General features: G+C 37.3%; 1 protein-coding gene across 1 annotated transcript in view; it reads right to left on the reverse strand.

The window, feature by feature from the left end:
- PATJ (PATJ crumbs cell polarity complex component) overlaps positions 1-24,011 on the reverse strand; it is a 368,066-nt gene that overhangs the window by 195,015 nt on the left and 149,040 nt on the right. The window contains exons 25-27 of the mRNA XM_047084721.1: positions 22,418-22,528; positions 17,799-17,876; positions 7,032-7,128 (exon numbers count right to left, since the gene is read on the reverse strand). Of these exons, the coding sequence (XP_046940677.1) occupies positions 7,032-7,128; positions 17,799-17,876; positions 22,418-22,528 (286 nt within the window). The remainder of the gene's footprint in view (positions 1-7,031; positions 7,129-17,798; positions 17,877-22,417; positions 22,529-24,011) is intronic.

Here is a 24,011-nt window from a genome sequence, read left to right on the forward strand (position 1 = left end):
TAATTCCAGCTCAGGTCATGACCTCGTGGTCTGTGAGTTCGAGCCCCGCATAGGGCTCTGTGCTGACAGCTCAGAGCCTGGAGCCTGCTTCGGATTCTGTGTCTCCCTCTCTCTCTGCCCCTCCCCCTCTCATGCTCTCTCTCTCTCTCTCTCTCTCTCTCTCTCTCTCTCTCTCTCTCAAAAATAAGTAAACATTAAAAAAAGGGGGGAGAGAAAATTTTTATATTTTTAAATAGATGAAACTGATTAGCCAATATTTTCATATGTGCAACTCATATATAGCCTTACTTACTGTTGCCAAAATTTTTTTTAAGGTTTTGAGTTTTTAAGATTGACTACTATACCATCTGTGAATAATAATTTGTTCTCTAAATTTTTTTTTTTTTTTTTGCGCAGGGCAGAGGAGGTGAGATTTAAAGCACTGCTAGATTTGAGGACAGTAACATATCCTTGTCTTCTTCCAAATTTAGATGCAGATTTCAATTTTTGGTAAAAGGAAGGAGGGTTTGGGGCAGCTTCCCCAACCTAATCCATGGGAACACATGCAGAGTATCTACAAAATCTTTTTTAAAATTAGAATATATATGTGTGTATATTTTATATATGGATGTAAAGAATTTCTCAATAAATATGGAAGTGACTGCTAATGAGTAGGAATATTGTGGGGGATGGGTGATTAAAATGTTCTAACTGTTCTAAAACTGACAGTAGTAATGGTTGAAGAACTCTGTAAATATGTTAAAAGCCATTGAACTACATGCCTTAAGTAGATGAGTTATATAGTAATGTGGATTATATCTCAATGAAGCTCTATTTTCTTTTTTTTTTCTTTTCTGATTTTATTTAAGAAATCTCTATACCCAACCTGTGGCTCATACTCATGACCCCAAGGTCAAGAGTTGCATGCTCCTTCAACTGAGCCAGCCAGGTGCCCTAAAGCTGTAATTTTCTAAAAAGGCATCCCCTCTAAACATTAAAAAAAATTTTTTTTTAATGTTTATTTATTTCTGAGAGAGAGAGAGAGAGAGAGAGTCAGAGTATGAACTGGGGAGGGGCAGAGAGAGAGAGGGAGACACGGAATCCGAAACAGGCTCCAGACTCTGAGCTGTCAGCACAGAGCCCAATGCGGGGCTTGAACTCACGAATCATGAGATCATGACCTGAGCCGAAGTTGGACGCTTAACTGACTGAGCCACCCAGGCGCCCCTGGCATCCCCTCTAAACTTTAACCAAAATAAATTCTTTTTACCAAATATTATATTAGAACATATAATTTTATGAGGGTGGGGAAGGAATCAGAGCAAAAGAAAAAAAAAATTGAGGGGGAAAAACAAAGCACCTAAGGAGAGTATGCTATTCTGAAATTAAAGTATAAAAAAAGGCTTTAAGAGGCCTTCAGCATGCAGTTCCATTCATCTCTGCTATATCATTTAAAAGCCAAGTGTCAGAGAAGTCAATTATATTCTGAGTTTCTAGAACCTAATATACATCAAGAAACATGTCTATTGTATGATTCTCATTGCTTCTCTATGATCATGCTCTTATAGGTTACAAAAAGTCATTCCAAAACCTTCTGCTCCTTGATGTTTAAAAATGTAGTTTAAATAATGAATACCAACAGGTTAGAAAGACCGGATATAAAAGCGTTTAATGTCTGGGATCAAAAGTGGGACTTTTTTGAGATAGTGGCTTCTCTCTGTGGGGATCACTCCTTTTAGATAAGGTGAGGGGTGGCATATTGGCAAAGAGAAGGCAAGTTGCTCTGGACAGAAGGCTCTGAACTAGATGGATGGCACAGCTCAGTAGAAAGGCTATCTCTAAAGCACTATGAGCGGACCTGGATTTTCATCACACCCCCAACATCACTATCCAAGTTACACACCCTCTGTCATTAATTTGTCCCAAATATGGAGTTTCTATAATGTGCCAGGCCCAAACAGAGAGGATCACTCGACTCATGGAACTTGAAGGGAAAGACAAACTAATAATCACATAAATAATCACATTTCGTTGTGTTATAAAAAAAAAAATACAAGAATATATATTAGAATGAGGAATGAGGCAAGGTTTTCCAAAGAAGGTGAGATTAAGCTGAAATCAGCCGAAAGACAAGATCTCCTTTTAGAGCTCATCTGTAAATCAAAAGAGAAAGCATTTAAAGAATTGGGGAAATGTATGACACATAGTAGGTACTCAATAAATTGTGACTACAATTATATAGCCACTAAAATTGTGGCAATAAAAATGCAAAGGAAGCTACAAATATGGGAGAAATTGATAATGAAGATTAATTGAGGAAGAGAGACCACAAACAGAAGTGAAGCTTCAGTCTGGAGTAAGGGCTTTATGAAAAACTGAGAATATAAGGAAAAAGGTCAGCCTTCAGGAAGAAAACACATTTTGTTTTGCACAAAAGATTTAAAATGCTAGAGGAAAAAAAGACATCATATCTTTCCGGCAGCCAACTGACAACACGTCAGGATGTGAAAGAGGATGGCTAAAAATGAAGATTTGAAAGTCACCATGTGATAGTCAACTGAGTGACACTTCATGCCCTCAGTGATCTTAAACCTTTGTCAAGACAATCTAGTTTTTAATTCAGGTATTAAAGACAATTACCATAAAGTTAAGTTGGAAGTTCTCTACATTGGCAACTTCCCTTGGATAAATCCTGTAGGTGTGATAATGGTAGTTTTCAATAGCTAAGCATTTATGTGGATATTGTTTCTAAATTCATAATTGTTTCATAATCCTTAATTAAAATTTCAGCACTTTTTGGGGTGCTTGGGTGGCTCAGTTGGTCAAGCGTTCGACTTCGACTCAGGTCATGATGTCACGGTTCATGAGTTTGAGCCCCATGTCGGGCTCTGTGCTGGAGCCTGGAGCCTGCTTCGGTTTCTATGTCTCCCTCTCTCTCTGCCCCTCCCCTGCTTGTGCTCTGTCTCTGTCTCTGTCTCTCTCTCAAAAATAAACATTAAAAAAAAACAATTAAAAAATTTTTCAGCACTTTTCATTCAATTGATGGTTAGAAGCCTTCCTATAATTAGATACCAGAATGTCATAAATTATGCTCAACTATGCAAGATAAAGGATCTATAATATAAATAGCTATTATGTACCATACTATCTATATTAGTTATCACATCAAATTCTCACAACAATCTGTACAGTATTTTATCAAGTATTCTTTTTCTTCTTAACAATTTTATGTTAAGTTCGATGGTTACTTCCATGATTCTAACCTCCATAAACTCTCAGCATCATTCCATATTTAGCTACTGAAGTTCAGGGACAGAGGCCTTCTTGAAACATATTCTTCTCTTAAACTGCCTAACTCTACAATCTCTTGGAAATGCTAGTGTGCTAGGATGCTCCTTTGCTGGCTTGTGAGGCCCATGCTGGGTTAGCTTCCTGTTGTTGTCTATACATCAGTCCTAAGTAAACTCACCAGCTCCCATGACTTAAAATACTACCTAGATCAATAGTTTTCAGACTATGGTCCCTGGATGAGGAGTATCAGCATCACTTGGGAAATAATTAGGAATGCAAATTATCAAGTCCTCCCAGATGTAAGGAATCAGAAATTGGGAGGGGGCCCAGCAGCTAGTGCTTTTAACAAGCTCTTTAGATGCTTCTGATGCACTCTGAAGTTTGAAAGCCAGACTTCTAGATAAGTGTTTTCCATACTACAGGTTGCAACTTATTAAACCGTCAAGAAATAAACTGAGTGGCAAACAGCATTTTAAAAAATGAAATAGAGGGGTGCCTGGGTGGCTCAGTAGGTTAAGCGACAGACACTTGATTATGGCTCAGGTCATGATCTCACGGTTCCTGAGTTTGAGCCTCACATCAGGCTCTGCGCTGACAGTACAGACCCTGCTTGGGATTCTCTCTCTCTCTCCCTCTTTATCCGCCCCTCCCCTGCTCATGCTCCCTCTCTCTCTCCAAATAGATAAACTTAAAAAAAAGAAAAACAATAACATTCTTCATATGTTATAAAGGTAAGTAATATTTTGTGAAACTTTTATTTCAATTATATATGCACGTAAGTGTGTGTGTGTGTGTGTGCGCGCACGCACATCTATACCCGATTAAGTAATCCATAGGTTACCATGGATCACAGTCTGATTAAAACTCAGATCTATAGGATTATATGAGCTCTTTGTATGTCTGGCTCCTTCTTGTCACTTTGGTCTTATCTTGGCCGTTGTTTCCTATTCTACTTAATGTTGACTCCTGCAAAGCATTCATTCTCACTACTTTGTTTTATTTTAGTTATTCAGACTATTTATCAATATTTAATCTATCTCATTGTTTATAATCTTTCTCTCCTACTAGAATATAAGCTAATGAGAGAGATCTTGTTCTCTCTGTCATGTTCCCAACACCTAGAACAATCTCTGGCCACCTATAATATCCACTCAAAAATGAAGTTTATAAAGAAGTAATTACCAAAGATCACCTAAGTTAGATTGTAACTACACTTTAAAATCCTATGTGTCTCATGTCTGTGACCTAATAAAATCACCACTTCCTAGTGGGCCTAAGGCTTGGATTCCAGCCATCCACTTCATAGTCCTGGACCATGGGAAAGTCAGAAAATCATACTTTCCCAACTGTTAAAAAGAAATGGTTAGATTTGGGACAGTAAGAATCTGATAAAACAGTGAACCAATCTGCTTTTAGTTTTGGATGGATGAGCAGAGTAGTCATTTAATAAGAGTTAAGGAACAAAGAAAAAAGCCATGGGATACACTTCACAAAGAAATATAGGAAGCTAGAGGCTTTAGGCTCACCTACATTTAAAATGTGAACCATCTAACACCCCATATGGTTCAAACCCTTCTGAAGAAAGGGAAAGTATGCTGGGAAAATAAAATTAGGGAGCAAAACAAATGGAAAATCATATTCACAGCGTAAATATATTTGCTGGAGAATCTGTGAAATGCTACAGTTGGATGACTTAAGAATTAGAAGTTTTTTCTGCATTCAGTGTAAAATGGCGTTTCCTGAACCCCACTAATATGTGAATGTGTTTGTGCACATGTATGAAAACACATGTATGCCAACTTGGAACTTTGGGGAGGGTGCTACTGTCTTATGGCATCAAAGCCATATTTACTGGATAATCTTAACCACTTTGTACCTACTTCTGCTATACTAAATGAGATTTAAGTAACAGGAAGTATAGATGATAATACAGGCTCTGGAATCAGAGTCTGGGTTCAAATTCCATTTCCACTACTTACTAGCTGTGTAACTTTGGAACACATTCCTTAATTTTTCTGAGCCTCAGTTTCTTTATTTGTATAATTAGAGACCTCACAGGTTAGTTGTTAGATGTTAACTGAGTTAATAGATAAAAGGCCTGACGTATGGACACCAGAGTGTTTACTTGATATCACATCCTTATACTAAGCTCTTTAAATGCTTTTCTCCTCAGGTTATAACTACGCTGTGAGGAAGGTTATCATAAGACATCCCTTCCCCCACTTATAGATGAGCAAGTGTGAGCCATGAAGGAGTTAATTCACTTGTCCCTGAATTCACAAATAGAACTAGGATTAGAACATTGTCTTTATCACATGCCTAAACCAGATTTCCTAACTATGCAAATATGGGCACTCTAGCTTCCTGGAAATTATGAATAACCAACAAGTATCTCCACTCTGCTGCAGCTGTCCTAACACCTATATCAGAACAAGGGATTATGGTACACATGTGCATACACATATCAATCATATCCATCAGTGTAACTCTCCAGAAGAGGTTGAGAAACACTACAGCACACTTGTCATATTTTGTTCCAATGCCTTTGTACACTCCCTTCCAAGTTGGTGACCCCAATAAAACTATATATTTCATAACAGACTCAATACCGTTAGTAAAAAGCAGTTGGCTTTTAACAAAGATTTGTGGAATAAATGAAGAAAACGCTGTACGAGAAAGGGCTCTTTAAAACCACAAAGTGCAAATCAAGTTTTTATAAAGCCAACTAAATGATTATAAACACATCTATTTATATTTATTTCACATCTTATTACAGTATTTGGGAAAATACCATTATAAAATCAACTTAGCAATAATTATTAGTAAGAGCTATAATACTTGTTGAAATTTCACTGTTTGACAAGCCAAAGGCTCTATCACCTTATTTTAATCTTCACCCCCAACCCTGGAAAGTAAGAACCATGATTTTTATACAAGAGGGCATGCTGAAAGTCATACACTAAGAAGTCCTGCAGTCAGAATTTTAACTCTTTCGGTTTCTCTATCAAACTCCTTTTTTAAATCGTGGAAGGAACAAGGTTATTTTTAAAAGAACATATATAAATACGTATTTCACAAACCATAAAATTCACCCATTTAAATACATAATCCTATAGGTTTTACTAAATTCACAAAATGTGCAACCATCATCACAATCTAATTTTAGGGTATTTTCATCACCCTCCCCAAAGGAAATTCCATGTACAATAGCAATCAGATCTAACTGTATATACTTTACATGCATAAAAGAAATGCAAATTCTTTTAAATAAAGCCTCCATTAAATACATGTATGAATGTATATTTGATACAGCTAATGCAAAGAAAATCATGAAAGGAATTCTAAAGGAGAATATGACTCCAGCCTTCTGTAATTTTGCATTAGCAACATCACCATCGGTTTGAATACAGAAAGTCATCAAGAGCTGGCATCCACATCCAACTCTGCTTATTGTGGGTCAAAGTGCAAGTTAAAGGACTTCTTAGCATTTTTCCATTCACAACCAAATAGTAACAGTAGGAGGAAATGTAGATAAAATACTGTATAACCCGTTGCCTTTGACATTCACTCTACTATTAGTATTAAAGGAGGGAAGTTTAGTAAATTAAGTGAAAAATTAAGATGTAAATTTTCTTTTTCAGCATGATATGCTAATACACATTTTCTAAGAACCCACAGAATGGCATTGATAATTGACAACCATCATGAAAGCACAATTTAATAAATTCTGCATTCACTGCAAAGAATGAAAAGGAACTCACTGTCGGTAAAGGCATATTCTTCATTTTCGTCACTGTCATCAGACGGAGCTTTATAAGGAGGTGGAAGTTTCATTGGAGGTGGAGCGGTTCCTGATCTCTGAAAATGCAAAATTTGAGAGAGAGGTTAATTGCCTTTGCACAGTCCTCTTCCTCAATGACAAACAGGATAAGAAGATAATCTAAATATTTTGACTGTATCCAATTTCAGTCACATAAGAAGGGCTGTGAAACAAATACAATTTGTCTTCTTATATTTATGTTATTATGTAAGTGACCCTGTGATATAAACATACTACTATAGAAAAATAGGAATTCAAAAGCAACATTTAAGACGGTTGACCTGCCCAGAAGAATACATTCCTTTCCCCAGTGAGAATGCCAATTATATATATATTTTATTTACACTGTTATTAACCAAATAATTCAAATGAAAGACATTTCAAAACCAATGTAAAAACTATCCACTATATTAATTCTATAACTATTTAAACTGTTTACTCAATTGCAGAAGACACAGATTTCATTCTTATATAGTTAAAATGAAATACCAAGATTTTCTAACTGTAAAAATATTCATCTGTAATTTGCAGATAGTCAACATACACATTTTAAGGTTTTAAAAAACAAATCTTTATGATGAATATTTTTTTGTATTTCTGTAGACGTATTCTTTAAATTTACCCACCAAATGATACAGCACATAAATATCTGCCTCAGACTTAAAGTAGAACAAAACTCTACGGTCAGATTACCTTCACAGAATGTAGACATTTTCTTGAACGCTGGGAAAAATAAAACATGGTAAAGTTTACGGAGAGATCCAAGCTGCTAAAAAGAATAGGAGCTGATAGATCCAAGCACTCCACAAATATCAAAATAACTGGATTAAGATTTGTTTGCTACAGGGTTTCAATAGAGTACATTCAATTATGCTTTATATGACAAAACCACTAATGGCAGGATACAATCCAGTAAATGTCCATTACAGAAAGCAGGCCTGTAATAAATTCCTCCAAAGCAGAAAACATTACCTGAGATCCACAAAGAAAAACACACACCCAAATTTATTTAAGATTAAGCAACAAAAGAATACAGAAGTGTGATCATGCTACGTCTTTATTCTTGCTTGAAAAAACTTAAAAGTGCGTTAACTGAAGAGTCAAGAAGGTGCATGTATTCCCTCAGTAAACCTTTTCCTCTGAACCAGATCATTCCAGGTCAAAGACAATACTTGGGACAAGGACAGACAGCTTTTAATATTAAGAGATATGAACTCTTTAATGCCATTTAAAAAACATATTTAAGAGGAAACTGTTACACCACTGATTTTATTAAAATTAACTTCTACCAACACTTTTTAAATTTATTTTTTAAATTTACATCCAAGTTAGTTAGCATATAGTGCAACAATGATTTCAGGAGTAGATTCCTTAATGCCCCCTTACCATTTAGCCCCCCCCCACACCCCCCGTCCCACAACTCCTCCACTAACATTCTGTTTGTTCTCCATATTTAAGAGTCTCTTATGTTTTGTCCATCCTCCCTGTTTTTATATTATTTTTGCTTCCCTTCCCTTATGTTCACCTGTTTTATATCTAAAAGTCCTCATGAGTGAAGTCCTATGATATTTGTCTTTCTCTGACTAATTTCGCTTAGCATAATACCCTCTAGTTCCATCCATGTAGTACCAACACTCAGAATATAGGATAAGCATGTCCTGGTCACCCTATCGTTTGATTGTGGGTTGCCAGATACCTGGGGCATATTTCTACTGCTCATAAGGGAAGGTTGTAGGGAGGGCCAGGCTCTCTTGGTGGCAATGAAGGATGGAGCAAGGGACATACAAGGAGGCCAAGTGAATATAATCTCCATGAGAGCAGAGAATAGTAGTGTGGTATCCTTAGTTTCAAGAACAGTGCCTGGTATAAAGCAGACCTCCCAACACTATAGTCTGAATGAGCAAATAACTGCTTGCCAGTCATGCTGCTTAGGTCTAACATATTAACTTCTAGAAAAATGACAGTAATGGAAAAGGTTCTTGTCCAATAGCATTGCATAGTAATTTTGTCTGGTAGAGATGCAAATTATTTTAGTCCTGTAAAAAGGATAACTCCAAAGGTTATAGCTTTATTGCCCTGTCAAGATGTTAACCAGTTTTGTATCTAAATTTGAATCTTACTCATGCATTCTCTGAACAACTAATAAATACGTCACTCTCTCCAATTCTCTCAGAACCGGGCTATCTTGGTGGTTCCCTCCTTAATGAGGTAAGTAAATAACTGGCCCCTGTACATATTACATAATTTCATAGGTCACTTGGGCTGTGAATTATTTCCCATTAGCAGGAGTAGTAAATGGAGTTTGGGTTTTACAGTCTGACAATTTAGTGGTATTTGAGGACTCATTATATATTGGTTCTACGGGGATCCATTCTCTAGGTTGAGAGACAATTGAAAATAGGTTGTTAGTCCTTATTTCCCTGTTGGTGTTTTTGTACAATAACAGGTCTGGAGTCCACTGGAAAGAATAGCTTTCTGACATGAAGACCAGTGGGTATGTATAGTTCTATCTACATTTGTCCTATGGCTCAAGCTATAGGGTAGAGGCCGAAAAATCTCTGCGTATCTGAAAGTGAGAAAAGCCCCTACCTCTCATTGTGAGAAATATTTTCCTACCTTCAGAGGGTGCTAATAAATTAGAAAAAAAAAATCTCTTTCCGATTGGTTTATAGAGACTAATAAGCATTATTTAAATCTAATATTCCCAGTTTTCCAGAAAATAGTAAAACTGACCTCACATGACCTTAGATGTGTCAGCCTTTTAACTGAAAACCAAAATACCTTTCCATAGAAACCACGAACTCAGAGGCATTTTAATATAACAATTCAGATTCACAAAATCAAAGTGATTTGGTGAATTTAGAAACAGCTATACTTTCTCCCTAATATCCTTGATCTTACTGATGTGGAGTATAAAGCAAAATAAGACTATAAAAACATTTACACCAATGTTGCATGATCCCCACATGTCTACATGCCACGTATACATACATATAATATATAAAAGAATATCACAAATATTTACACATCGCAGAGTATTGTCAGCCAATTCTAAGACCTAGCACAATGTGGAGTATAGTGATAGAAAACTGTATCACCTGTTACTGTTAAGAATAATCAAAGAGCACATCTTGTAACACTCTAAGTGCCACCAGGAGGGTCACAAAAGATCATTCTGATCTTTGCAAAAACCTTCATGAGGTTCTCCTTAGCCCCAGACTCGAGCAAGTCCAGATTTCTCACTTGAAATAGATGTGAGTCTTAACATCAATCTTATGAAGGAATAATTTACATACAATAAAATGTACTCATGGGGTGCCTGGGTAACTCAGTTGGTTAAGCTTTTGATTTTGGGTCAGGTCATGATCTTGCAGTCCCTAAATTCAAGCCCTGTGTTGGGCTCTGTGCTGATAGCTCAGAGCCTGGAGCCTGCTTCAGATTCTGTGTCTCCCTCTCTCTCTGCCCCTCCCCCAGCTCATACTCTGTCTCATTCTCTCTCAAAAATAAATAAATGTTAAAAAAATTTTTTTTAATGTACTCAGTTTACGTACTTACTTGGTATAGATACATTTTTATAAGTTTAACATGACTGTATTTTTTTTTAATGTTTATTTACTTTTGAGAGGGCCAGAGAGAGAGACAGAGACAGAGACAGAGCGAGAGCAGGGGAAGGGCAGAGAGAGAGGGAGACACAGAATCTGAAGCAGGCTCCAGGCTCTGAGCTGTCAGCACAGAGCCTGACGCGGGGCTCAAACCCACAAACCATGAGATCATGACCTGAGTTGAAGTCAGACACTCAGCTGACTAAGCCTCCCAGACGCCCCTAACATGACTGTATTTTTAAGGACTATTATGTTTGGTTGGACACAATATTTGCATTTGGGTAGTACATAAAAAGAAAATAAAGAGAACAACAGGAGACCACTTCTCTGTGAAAGAACATCTCCTACTTGTATCAGCGCCCATGACTCCTTGAGAAAAAGAGTATATGAAGTAACACTGAAGCAAGTTTTAGAAGGAAAATGCCAAGGAGTTACAAGCATATAGTGAGTATTAGTATGTCTATGAATCCTGATGGTCTGTCATTTCACACTCCGTGATGAAAAGCAGCCAAAATTTAGATTTCCAGCCTACACCTTTCCTAGTATTTGGTTTCAGGTGACATTTATTGTCTCTTTTAAGGTTGTAATTCTAGAGAATAAGCACTGCTTTTGTATTGAGGAAACAATACATAGAAGGAATTTTATTTTACCTTATTTTATGAGAGAGTGTGAGCAGGGGAGAGGGGAAGAGGGAGGGAGGGAGGGAGGGAGAGGGGGAGGTAGAGAATTTCAAGCAGGTTCCACTCTTAGCATGGAGCCCAACGCAGGCCTCAATCCCATGGCTTAAGGACCATGATCTGAGCGGAAACCAAGAGTCGGATGCTCAAACAACTAAGCCACCCAGATGCCCCTAAAAGGAATTACTTCTAATGATGACAATTTTAAAGGAGATTTTTATTTTATTTTATTTTATTTTATTTTATTTTATTTTATTTTATTTTATTTTATTTTATTTTATTTTATTTTATGAAATTTATTGTCAAATTAGTTTCCATACAACACCCAGTGCTCATCCCAAAAGATGCCCTCTTCAAAGCCCATCACCTACCTAAAGGAGATTTTTAAAGAGATAGTATAATTTGTAATCATCTGACCTCCCAACTTTGGGAAGTCTGTCTGCCTGTGCTCCCATAGTATCCCAGGCATGCTTTTTTCATCGTAATTGTACTTTTGGTTATTTCACTATGTGTCACATTCATCTGTGCACCTCTTAGAGTAAAGGTGCTTTGTTATTTTAGAATGTAGTATAGTGCTTAGCATGTAAACTATAATTTCAGATAAGAGACATGGTAAGGTACATCCTGTAACCACTGAAACATCATCCCGTAAGGGGAGATGCTGATACTGATCTGACTTCTCTCACTGCAACGTTAACTCAGTGGTTAGTCATTCTCTGAACCAAAGAACTCAGCTGGACAGAACTTCACTGACTTTTGGTACTGCCAAGCTCTAAATGGATTTTTTTTTTTTTCTGAATGCAAATATCCTGGCTTTCTTTGAGACTCAATTTAGTTTAATGGTACAGGCCAAAGTTGGTAAGAATCATATATTTATCTTTCTCTTTCCTAGGATCTTATGTGGAATTATCCTGAATCACCTAACTACCTGTTCCCCAAACCAATTAAGTTAGTAACCAGTTTATTCATATGTGTGTGGTTATTATCTGTGTCCCCACAGACTAATCTCTTCCCTGCTTCCTTTATGATTTCATCTCCCTGGACTGCTCTGCACAGTAGTAATGGGCCACACTATGGGTTTCCAGCAGACATTTGAGAAATGCTCAGATCTTGGAACCAAGATACAAATTGACAAAATTCCAACAACAGAATAGACTAAATATTCTGAGAAAACCACCTTAACCACACAAAGATGACAGATAAAATTTCAAAAATGTGCTTTTGCAACATATGACTGAAGCCAGAAACGACCATAAATCCCAAATCAGAAGGTCAAGTGGTGCACAAGAAGGTGGCACTTGCCCAGAGGGCATGTGCCAATTCTTGGTGACGTAAAGCCAGAGATTTTTTATTTTGTTTTTATTCATTCAACAAGTATGTACGTACTCTGTATCTGTTAGGCACCAGGCAGTGTTTTGGGCAATGGGATAGGGCAATATTGAGATAGATGAGCTCCCTGTCTTCATGGAATTTCTTTTCCAGCCCCTTTCCAATGCCACATTTTGTGAGTCTTCATGTCTTGTCCCCAAATTGCTTTAGGTGGCAGTCACTAAACTCTATATTGTTTGCCTTGCCCCAGCTAGAATGTAAGCTCCCAGAAGGGCAAGGACTTTTTGTCTGTCTTTAAAAACTTCACTGTGATACACTGACATAAAAAACTGCACACATTTTAAAGTGTACAATTTGAATTCATCATCACAATCATGATAATGAATATAACCATCAATCCCAAAAGTTTCTCCATGCTTTGTCTTAATCCCTCCTTCTGGCCCCTTTCCCTGGTGCCCCATTCTCATGATCTCCTTTTTGTCAGCATTGGTTTTATATTCTAGACATTTAATCCCTTCAAATGAAGGCTATTACTTGCAAAAGGCTGAGAAAGATTTCTGCAAGTAATGACCTAGATTCCTCCACATAATATTTCTAGAAGCAATAACTATGGTCTTCCAGAATCTACATATTATCTGTGTCTACCAAAAGGTGCCAAAATCAAGCTAGAATCCTGAACACACAGCATATGCTGATAACCTGACTATAATCTATGTGATTAAAATCTGAATTCAAAGAAGGTAACCAACCAGGTTAAAACAATTCTATAATTTGGTAAGGGAACTATGCTACTATTTCTTATCCTTTTCAAGAACCCTTCCTCCCAAATCCTTAAGGCACCTTGAATGATCCCTGCATACATGTCTATAAGGTCATGATCTCACGATTCCACAGTTCGAGCCCTACCGTCAGGCTCCGTGCTTAGAGCCTGCTTGGGTCTCTCTCTCTCTCTCTGCTCCTACCCTGCTTGCACTCTCTTTCTCTCTCTCTTTCACTTTCTCTCTCTCTATCTCTCTCTCAGAAATACACTTTTTTTTTTTTGAAAGAGAGAGATAAAAAAAGGAACACAGCTGCTTCCATTAAAAAAAAAAAAGAGTATTGGGGTGCCTGGGTGGCTCAGTCGCTTAAGCGTCCGGCTTCAGCTCAGGTCATGATCTCACAGTCCATGAGTTAGAGCTCCAAGTCAGGCTCTGTGCTGACAGCTTGGAGCCTGGAGCCTGCTTCAGATTCTGTGTCTCCTTCCCTCTCTGCCCCTCCCCTGCTCATGCTCTGTCTCTCTCAATCTCAAAAATAAATAAAAACATTTAAAAAAAATTTTTTTTCAAGAGTATTATATAAACCACAATCTCTGATTATAACTGAAATCCATGAGAAAATAAAAGGTTTTTAAAAATAGTCATATGGAAATTTAAAAATACATTTCTAAGTAAGTTTGGGTAAAAAAGACATGAAATGGGGACTTAAAAAAAAACAACAAACCTAACTACTGAACAACAGAAATTCAACCTAAAATCTCGAAATGTAAAGAGGGACTTGTCTTAAATGATTATTTAAAAAAAAATGGCTAAAAATTAATAACCTCTATAACTCTCTAAAGATTACCGTGGGGAGTGGGGGGAGTAGAAGAATAAAAGCAAACAAAGTAAGGCAGTATAAAGATGAGAACAAAATTAAGCAGAATAAAGATAAACAGAGATGACTAACGCAGTTCAAAAATTAATACTTTAAATAGAGGAATTATAGGTGTGCCTGGGTGGCTCAGTCGATTAGGCATCTGACTCTTGATTTCAGCTCAGGTCACAATCTCACTATTTGTGAGATCGAGCCCCACCTTGGGCTGTGTGCTACCACTGTGACCTGCTTGGGATTCTCTCTCTCTGCCCTTCCCCTGCTTGTGCTCTCTATGTCAAATAAATAAACTTCAAAATACATACAAATATACATACATACATACACACCTACATAAAGGAATTATACATTTGAAACAAAGGTAATGTCAACTATTACCTCAATAAAAATTTTTTTAAGATAAATTAAATGAAAATTATCTTCAAAATTAATTAAGAAAGAAGTAAAAAATTAAACTATATTCACAATGAAAAAGAACTATGGATAGAACATATATAATTCAAGCTAAGAGAATACATAAACAACTTTATACCAAAAAATGTAAAAATTAAGTGATATCAGTATTCCCAAAAAAGAGCCAGTAACCCAAACTGACTCTAGAATAGAAAATGTGAATAGTTCCATAACTATTAAAGAACTGAATCAATATTTTAGATGTTCTCACATAGAAAACACAGGCCCAGGGGCGCCTGGGTGGCTCAGCTGTTTAAGCGTCTGACTTTGGCTCAAGTCATGATCTCACAGCTCATGGTTTTGAGCCCCACATTGGACTCTGTGCTGACAGCTCAGAGCCTGGAGCCTGCTTCAGGTTCTGTGCCTCCTTCTCTATCACTCTATGTCTCTCTCTCTCTCAAAAATAAGTAAAACATTTTAAAAATTAAAAAAAAAAAGAAAGAAAACACAGGCCCAAACTGGCTTTACAGGCTAGTGTGACCAAAGATTTAAGGAATGAATAATTACCATTTTACACAGAGAACTGAAAAAGAAGAAACACGCCTACCATCCATTTTGGTAGTCTCATCTATTCAAAAGCAGATAGGATAGTACATAAATCCCTAGCCAATCTCATTCCTAACCACAGATGCAAAAATCCTAAAAGAAATAATGCCAGAAAAATTAATGTGTGAAAAAGATCATGACCAGATTAAGTTTAATTCAAGAATTCAAGATTGGTTCAACATTAAAAAAATCTATTAATGTAAGTTACCACAGTAAGGGATTCAAGGAGAAAAATACATTATACATACACAATTATTTCAGTGAATGCAGATAATACATGTGATGAAATTCAATGCCAATGCCATTCGTGACAAAAAATTCTTAGCAAAATAAGAATGAAAGGGGATACTTCCTTAACCTGAAGGATTATTTTTTTTTAATTTTTTTTTTAACCTTTATTTATTTTTGGGACAGAGAGAGCATGACGGGGGAGGGGCAGAGAGAGAGGGAGACACAGAATTGGAAGCAGGCTCCAGGCTCTGAGCCATCAGCCCAGAGCCCGACGCGGGGCTCGAACTCATGGACCGCGAGATCGTGACCTGAGCTGAAGTCGGACACTTAACCGACTGAGCCACCCAGGCGCCCCTTAACCTGAAGGATTATTACAAAAACTTACAGAACACATCATATTCAATGGTGAAATATTAAAAACAATTTCTTAAGAAAATTTTTTTAAGGTTTATTTATTTTTGATAGAGAGAGGGAGAGAGTGCAAATGGCAGAGGGGCAGAGGCAGGGAGACACAGAATCCAAAGCAGGCTCCAGACTCTGAGCTGTCAGCACAGAGTCTGACATGGGGCTCGAACCCACAAATCATAAGATCATGACCTGAGCCAAAGTCGGACACTTATCCAACTGAGCCACCCAGGCACCTTTATTAAAAGCAATTTCTTAAATATCAGGAGGAGACACAACAAAAATGTTAGCTATCATTACTTCTTTAGTAAACACAATGGAAGTTTCAGCAGATAGAATAAGAAAAAGATTGGAACAAAGGGGAAAAGAAAACTGCCTTTATCCAAAGTGATTATTATTACCTATACAGAAAATCCAGAAATAAAAATTTACATAGTATTAGAATTTGAGATTCACATTCTTAAAATTACTTTATGTACACTTATGGAGGACATAAAGATACTAGAAAGCTCTACATACAATATTTAATAAGTTTATCCTTAGGTGGTGGGTTTATGGGAGATTTTATTTTTTTTGTTTCACCCTTTTGGTTTTCCAAATGTTCTGCACTGGATTATTTTATTTTATAAAAGAATAACAGTATAATGTTATAAGATGTTGAATAAATATGTAAAAATCAATTTTATGTCCAAACAAAAATCAATTTTATGTCTATACACTAGCAACAAACAGAAAATGCAATTTAAAATATTTGAAAGCAATACAAAAAACAAAAACAAAAAAAATAAAGGCAATACAAAATCTAAGGGTATCTAGGAATAAATCAACTGAAAGATTTACAATACCTTTCTGAATAAAATTATAAAAATTCAAAGAAATAAAAGAATATACAGGAAGATATACCATGTTAATGATTAATAAGACTAGATATCATAAAGATATAACTTCTTTACAAATTAATCTACCAATATGACACAGTTCCCATCAAAATCCTCAAAGACTTTTTTTTGTGGAATTTGACAAGTTAGAGCTACAACTCATATGAAAAAGAAGGACACAAATAGGTAAGACATTTCTAAGGAAGAGGAAATATGTAAAGGAAATTGCTCTACTAGAAAACAAGATTTATTATTAGGCTTTAATAATTGAGCTAGTGCAGCATTTGTACTGGGACATACCTGGGGAACAAAGAGAAAACTCAGAAGCTGACTCCCCCCGATAACCTGAGATAGGATAGAGGTTGCACTATAAGTCAGTAGATAAAGGAGGACCTATTTTAAAATAGTAGGATAATTAGTTATCTTGATGGGGAAAAACGAAAATTACTCCCTACCAGATACCATATTCTAAAATAAATTGTAGATCACCTAATTCTACTAAAATAGAGGCAGGAAAACAGGAATGGATGACTGGTTCTGATCGATGGTAAGGAATGTTTTCTCAGAGAGATGACCTCTGAGCTTCTCCTTGAAGGATAAAAGGAAGAACAATGTGGGAAATGGACTTCCAGGCTGAGACAACAGCAAGATCACTGTCCCAGAAAGTCCCAAGAGTGAGAAGCATTTTCTAGGAATAGACAGGCAACCAGCCCAGCTGAACAGCAAAGAAAGACAAAGATGACAATGGATGACTGGTGCTTCATCATGGTTTTGCACCTGTTTCACTACTTTTCTGGCCTTCTTCATGGCCAGAACCAGTTATATTCTCAGGAAGGAAACATTATTAGTATGGTCCTTCTACCCTGATGCTAATTAAAAAACCATTCTTATTAACTGCAGCTCAGATATGCAAGAAGACACCAAAACACTTTTTAAAGGTTTGAGAGGTTCAAGTTACCTTTTCTTTTTTTTCTTCGGTGTTTTGGTCCTGGTTACTAGCGATTATGTTGGCCTTGTTATGCACAGTAGGAACAACCTAGGACCACAAAAAAAAGGGGGGGGGGGAAGGAAAAGGGATAAAACATTTAAATGTCACAGTCATCACACTATTTCTTTAAACGGTTAAAATTTACTTAACTAAGTCTCTGACTTCATCTAAAAAGTAAAGACCTGAGAAGTAGAGTTCAAGGCCAACAATACAATTTGAAAAATACTACAAGCTAGATAACCCCAAATATTGTGTGTGTGCGTGTGTGTGTGTGTGTGTGTGTAACATCAAAGAGCAGTAAGTTCCCAAGCTGGTGTAGATCCACAAAGTGAAGACAGAGAAGACTAAAAAAGCAAGTCATGACATCGACTGTCATCCACACATCTCAGTTTCCAAAATACAGTTTTAGGGGCAACCTATGTTAGTCTCTAGAACATGGGATGCACCATTTATTTGGTAGGTTTACCTTTTTCTTCACTGTACCCCAGTTCAAGTATGTTATCTAGCACACTGTGCATACTCCATAACTATCTCAGCATCACTGTTAGCAGGAAGATGAATTATAAATCTAGTCGCAGTCCTGGATAAAAGCTCAGTGAGAGCTGGGATTTAATGATTGATCACTGTTATCACTATACATAATGCTCAGGAAGAACCCATTACATGCTTGCACTCAATAAATGTTTACACGTGAATGAAACAGCTCCATTTCATAGAAACAATTCTAATTATCGATGGTGCCAACAGCATAGATTACTTTTGTACTCACTTCTTCTTATAAAACAATCCATGAAACATCTTAGGAAAATACAACAGTTTTAGTGATTTTTTTAAAAGGCTCCACGAATAACTAACACAAATAATTTTGCCATAGAATCTAATAATTAACATAAAGATTCTAAGAAAAAAATCTCCTTTCTCAGAAATGTAAAGAAACTGCCTGCCTTGGGATAATTTAAAAGCCAAAACATAACAACAACAACAACAAAATAAACCCACCTCTGTCTGGATATAATTTAAAATTAAATTTTCTTCACCTTTACTATAGAGTCTAAAGACATAAATTAATTTTGGAATAAATGAGCAAGTCTCAGAAATGTTTCATTTAAATAAAAAACAATACTAATCACACATCAACACATATGTAATGTTTTGTATATGAACAGACACTGTGAGTGCTTAATATTTATACCTCTATTTATTTATTTCTTTATATTTATTTTTAAATTTTTAAAAATATTTTTATTTATTTTTGAGACAGAGACAGAGCATGAGCAGGGGAGAGGCAGAGAGAGAGGGAGACACAGAATCTGAAGCAGGCTCCAGGCTCTGAGCTGTCAGCACAGAGCCCGACGTGGGGCTCGAACTCACCAACCGCGAGATCATGACTTGAGCCGAAGTCGGATATTCAACCGACTGACCTACACGGGCGCCCCTATACCTCTATTTAATACACACCACAATCCAAGTCAGCGTCAAAAACTGGTGGGTCTACAGGCATGCACTTCCTGTCCTGAAGGATCTTAAAATATTTTGCCTCCCTGACAAGTCAGAATACCTATCCACACTGGACCTACTTTCTCCCATGGGAAAAACCAGCTGAAGTTGAATAGCAGAAGCTCTGGGGTGGGACACGATGTCAGTGGCCACTCATAAGGTTTACTGTTTTTTAAATAGCACAGAACTATATCTCTGTAAACATATCATTAGCAAGAACAAAAGCTCACCAGGATGACTGCATCCTCAAGGAAAGTAGAAGACTCCATATTTCTTATGAAAAAAACTACATTTTTATATGATTAATATGCAAATGTACCATCAGAAAAATTTAGGTGCCATTATGAAATAACAGTATTAGGGAAGTACAAATGGAATACAGGGAAAAAGAAAACAACACATGATAATAAACTTAGTGAACTGATGGGATGACCCCCAATTTCAAACAGGTTTGTTTTGGAATGTGGAAAAATAATATGAGATGCTACGGTGAAATGTAGTTATGTTAAGTCGAACAAAATTACCTTGGCATAAAAACTTTCTATAGAGGAGTGCAATATAAATCACGGGTTCTGGGGCGCCTGGGTGGCTCAGTCGGTTAAGCGGCCGACTTTGGCTCAGGTCATGATCTCGCGGACCGTGAGTTCAAGCCCCGCGTCGGGCTCTATGCTGACAGCTCAGAGCCTGGAGCCTGTTTCAGATTCTGTGTCTCCCTCTCTCTGACCCTCCCCTGTTCATGCTCTGTCTCTCTCTGTCTCAAAAATGAATAAACGTTAAAAAAATAAAATAAAAAATAAATAAAATAAATAAATCACGGGTTCCGCTCTCAAATAAGCATTTGCCAAATAAATTTAATACACACATTTCTTTCTAGGATGCTGAAAATACAGTTGAGAAATTCAGGAGAAAAAGCTTAAAAAGGTCACATATTGGTGATATGCCTAACACATCCGTTAAAAGTGCAAATATAAAAAAGTAAACTACAACTCAAAGAATAAAAAAAAAGCACAAATATAAACACCACTGCTCAATTCATGATGTTGATGACAATCTACATGTAACAGGGGCACTTGAGACACAGGGTCTTTGGGGCGCTTGGGTGATTCAGTCAGTTGGGCGTCTGACTTCAGCTCAGGTCATGATCTCATAGTTCATGGGTTCGGGCCCTGCATCAGGGTCTGTGCTGCCAGCTTGGAACCTGGATCCTGCTTCAGATTCTGTGTCTCCCTCTTTCTTTCTGCCCCTTCCCCGCTCACACTCTGTCTCTCTCAAAAATAAATAAATATTAAAAAAAAAATAGACAATAGGGTCTTTGATAGTCCCATTAGGAAATGACTTCTTTGGGGGTTTTGAGGAAAGTCTCAAAGTTTAATGAAAAGTGGTCAAAACTGATTAAGCATGTGGCTATATTTTCTACTCCTGTGAGGGTCAATACTATTTGCAACAACAAATAAGCCAAAGAGAGCACCATTTTGCAAAGATATGAAACTTGATTTCTTTCATTGCCTCATTCAAACAGGAATCATTTTGTGTTGAAAAATGGAGTAAGTCATGGACATAATAATTAACACCATCACCTGAATATGTTCCCTTGCCTAGAATCAGAGACAGTTCAATGCTTGCTGAACTGAATGCACCATGTGGCAGTCTGCTGTGCCGCATTGGGGCTGAATGACTCGAGCAAGGCACAATGCAGAGAAGATCTTTTTTGAACAGTTGCAAGAAACTGCACCGTTTGTCATCTGAGTGAAAATTTCCACTTCAGCTCACCAGCAAAGGCTGGATTAAATGCTTGCTTGGCCTTTTTGGTTGACTTTATAACTTACTTAAAAGCTGTGAACATTTTTTGGGCAGGGCATTCACAAGTGGCCACATAAAGGTATAATTTGATTGGCTCATTCTAGCTCAAAACGGTTTCTTTAGAAGTGCCATTTGGCAAGGAATAATTTGGCCATTTTTCCTATTGAACTCAAGTTTCCAGAAATAAAAGCGATAGCTTCCACAACTTTCTCTTAGTGTAAGAGTTAAAAAGTGGCTTCCAAAAACTTTGATTCCAAAAAAGACTTCAAAAGTGGATTCCAAAAAATTTCAAATGGTATCAGAGGGAAAAGACTTTATTCAGTTCACCTCTGTCAGTCAGTCTTGGACTAGGAGGGATCATACTGCAATGCAGTGCACCACAGCAGAGCGGTGGGGGGAGCGTGTAGCCTACTGTGTGCAGGGAGGTTCAAGTGTGGCAAAGTGTGTCGATGCCCCCCCCCCACCCCCGCCCTCAGGGCAGCCAAACATCTGTCTGTCCGGTTTGCCACCCAAATACTATTCTCTGTATGCCTTGACATACAAAAGGTTGAAAAAGACTGCCTTACTTATTGAAAAGCATTTTTAGAAAACATGCACAGTTTTTCTACTGTTCAAAAGTGCCTGTGTTTTGAACAGCTGTCTTCCATAAAATAAAGAAAAATAAACATTTCTTCCCGTTACAGGGCTTATGGGTGATATTTCTGCTGCATGTTACAATACAAAATACATACCCTGCCACTAACATTAGAGTTGTAATTCCATACCAAAAGAGTAATTTATTACAGAAGCAAGCGTTATGATTAAATACTGCTGGTTTTGAATTCGGAATGTCCAAAAGAACATACGACAATGCACCATGTTTGCATGCTTTAATAAATACACAGAACATGATAGTACCTCTAGAATGGTGTTATATCTGACCCCTTTATGTTCAAAGTATTTTTATAAATAAAGTAACTGGCTCAGAAAAGTTAAGTAACTTGTCTCTCAGTTAGCAAAGCTGGTAAACAGGGAAATCAAGGAATTGAAAACAGGTCGGTTTGACTCCACAGCCTGTGACTTAAACCAGTGCAAGCTGGAATGACTCAAATTTGGCCAAACGACCACAATCAAAGAAAAAAGGGGAAAGTGAATAACTAAAGAAAATAACTAAATTTTTATGAAGTAATGCTTTCTCTGGGTAATAGTAGGATCAAAATGAAAATAATGTAGAAAAAAACACAGAGGAAAAGCTTGGTCTATAGATACACAGAGTATTTTTGAACGCTTTGAAAATATTAACTTAGGCTTACTCTTGGAGTGGACGACAAGCTCTGAACAACGAACACCACAGGATTTCCTGCATTCTTAATGGCCTCAACTGCTTCTCTGTGTGAGGCATTCTGCAAATCTACTCCAGACACCTGAAACACAGAAGTCACTTCAATTAGAAAGGCTGTCGAGTTCACATATATTAACCAGCTATGAGAACAGCCAGAGTCTAATGAATTAGACCAAAGCCAAAAAACTAAGATTGGCCCATAAAAAGCTTTGTTGCTTTAGGAGAACATATTTAAGGAAAATAACATTCTGCCTTCAAGACAAGCGAATGAGACAAACATCTTAGTAACAATAGCCCTGGTTAAATACAATTATCCAAAATAGGTAGCTCAGTTCATGACAGAATCCTAAGAAGCTTCTGTGCTGTGGTGTCACCTCTGCCACCAACACAGCACATAATTCTGAGTGGGGACAGGGAAGGGCGGTCTGGACTCTTCTCTCGAATTGAGAAGTATGATATTTTAAGCACACTGTCCATTATCACAATTGAGTAGCGGAACATCTCTCAAATGATGTTCAAAAAAGAACTATGAAAATATCCATGGGTTCTTTTACTAAAAGTGTTCTCTGTTCAGTAAATTGGGGTAAGTGTAAATAGCTCCTCATCATACAGATTTCAGAAAACCTAACATGCAAACGTCCATAATCTCCAAGAGCATTCTGTATTTACCATATTTAACAGAACCAGTTTTTCAAAACAATAATGTAACAAGGCCTTGGTAAATGCAGGGGTGCCTATGGTCAGCAGACAATGACAGTTTGTGAATACTTTTTCATGTTAAGGAGACCAAAGAAATCGGAATGTAGGTGGATAGGGATGTGGGATCAAGGTTGGCTTTTGTGTTTGAGATGGGAGGTATTACAGTAATCGTGGTGCAGTGGAGAGGAAATGGATATGAGAGAGAGAAGTGACACCTGTAGAAGTAAATCCTTGGACACTGAGGAGGGAATGACTTCTGTGCTACAAGTCAGGCAGGTTGGCTTTAGACAGAAGCACAAACAGTTCATTTGTTGTTACAGATACAGTTAGGAAAAAAAAGATTTGGCACGCAGTGGCAGCAAGGGGAAGTTCCTTTTTGACTGCTTTCATTTTCTCCATGAAATAAAAAACAAGGACCATAAACTGAGCAGTTTAGGAGGTATGAAGGAGTTACGTCGGGAAGCAGGAAAATGAAATAACTAGGGACATATTACAGGATTGCAGGGCAGAACTAAAGACTCACTTGAGAAGGAGCTCATGAATTTTAAAATGAGACCAGACAGCACTGTTATTTTCTCCAGCCATGCCAGAGTCCTGAAATAAGCAAAGAGTTGCATTAAACTAGGATGTGGTTCCCCCAGACAAGTTCAGTAAAAGCAAAGGGGATCCAAGGAGCTGGAAACGACAAGGATGATCAATCACGGAATCAGAGCAGAGTGAAGAGAAAACTGAGCACCTCTGAAGCTGAGGGACACACAGGTAAGGGCCTGAAGGTATGAGACAGGAGCGTTGTATGTGAGAGAGGTCTGAAGGCAGGTGGGTCCAGGGGTGCCTGGGTGCTTCAGACACTTAAGTGTCTGACTCTT

Source organism: Lynx rufus, unplaced genomic scaffold (genome assembly GCF_022079265.1).
Source record: "Lynx rufus isolate CCGP_SWC_20201006 ecotype Redwood Valley unplaced genomic scaffold, mLynRuf1.p SCAF_2, whole genome shotgun sequence".
NCBI lineage: Eukaryota > Metazoa > Chordata > Mammalia > Carnivora > Felidae > Lynx > Lynx rufus.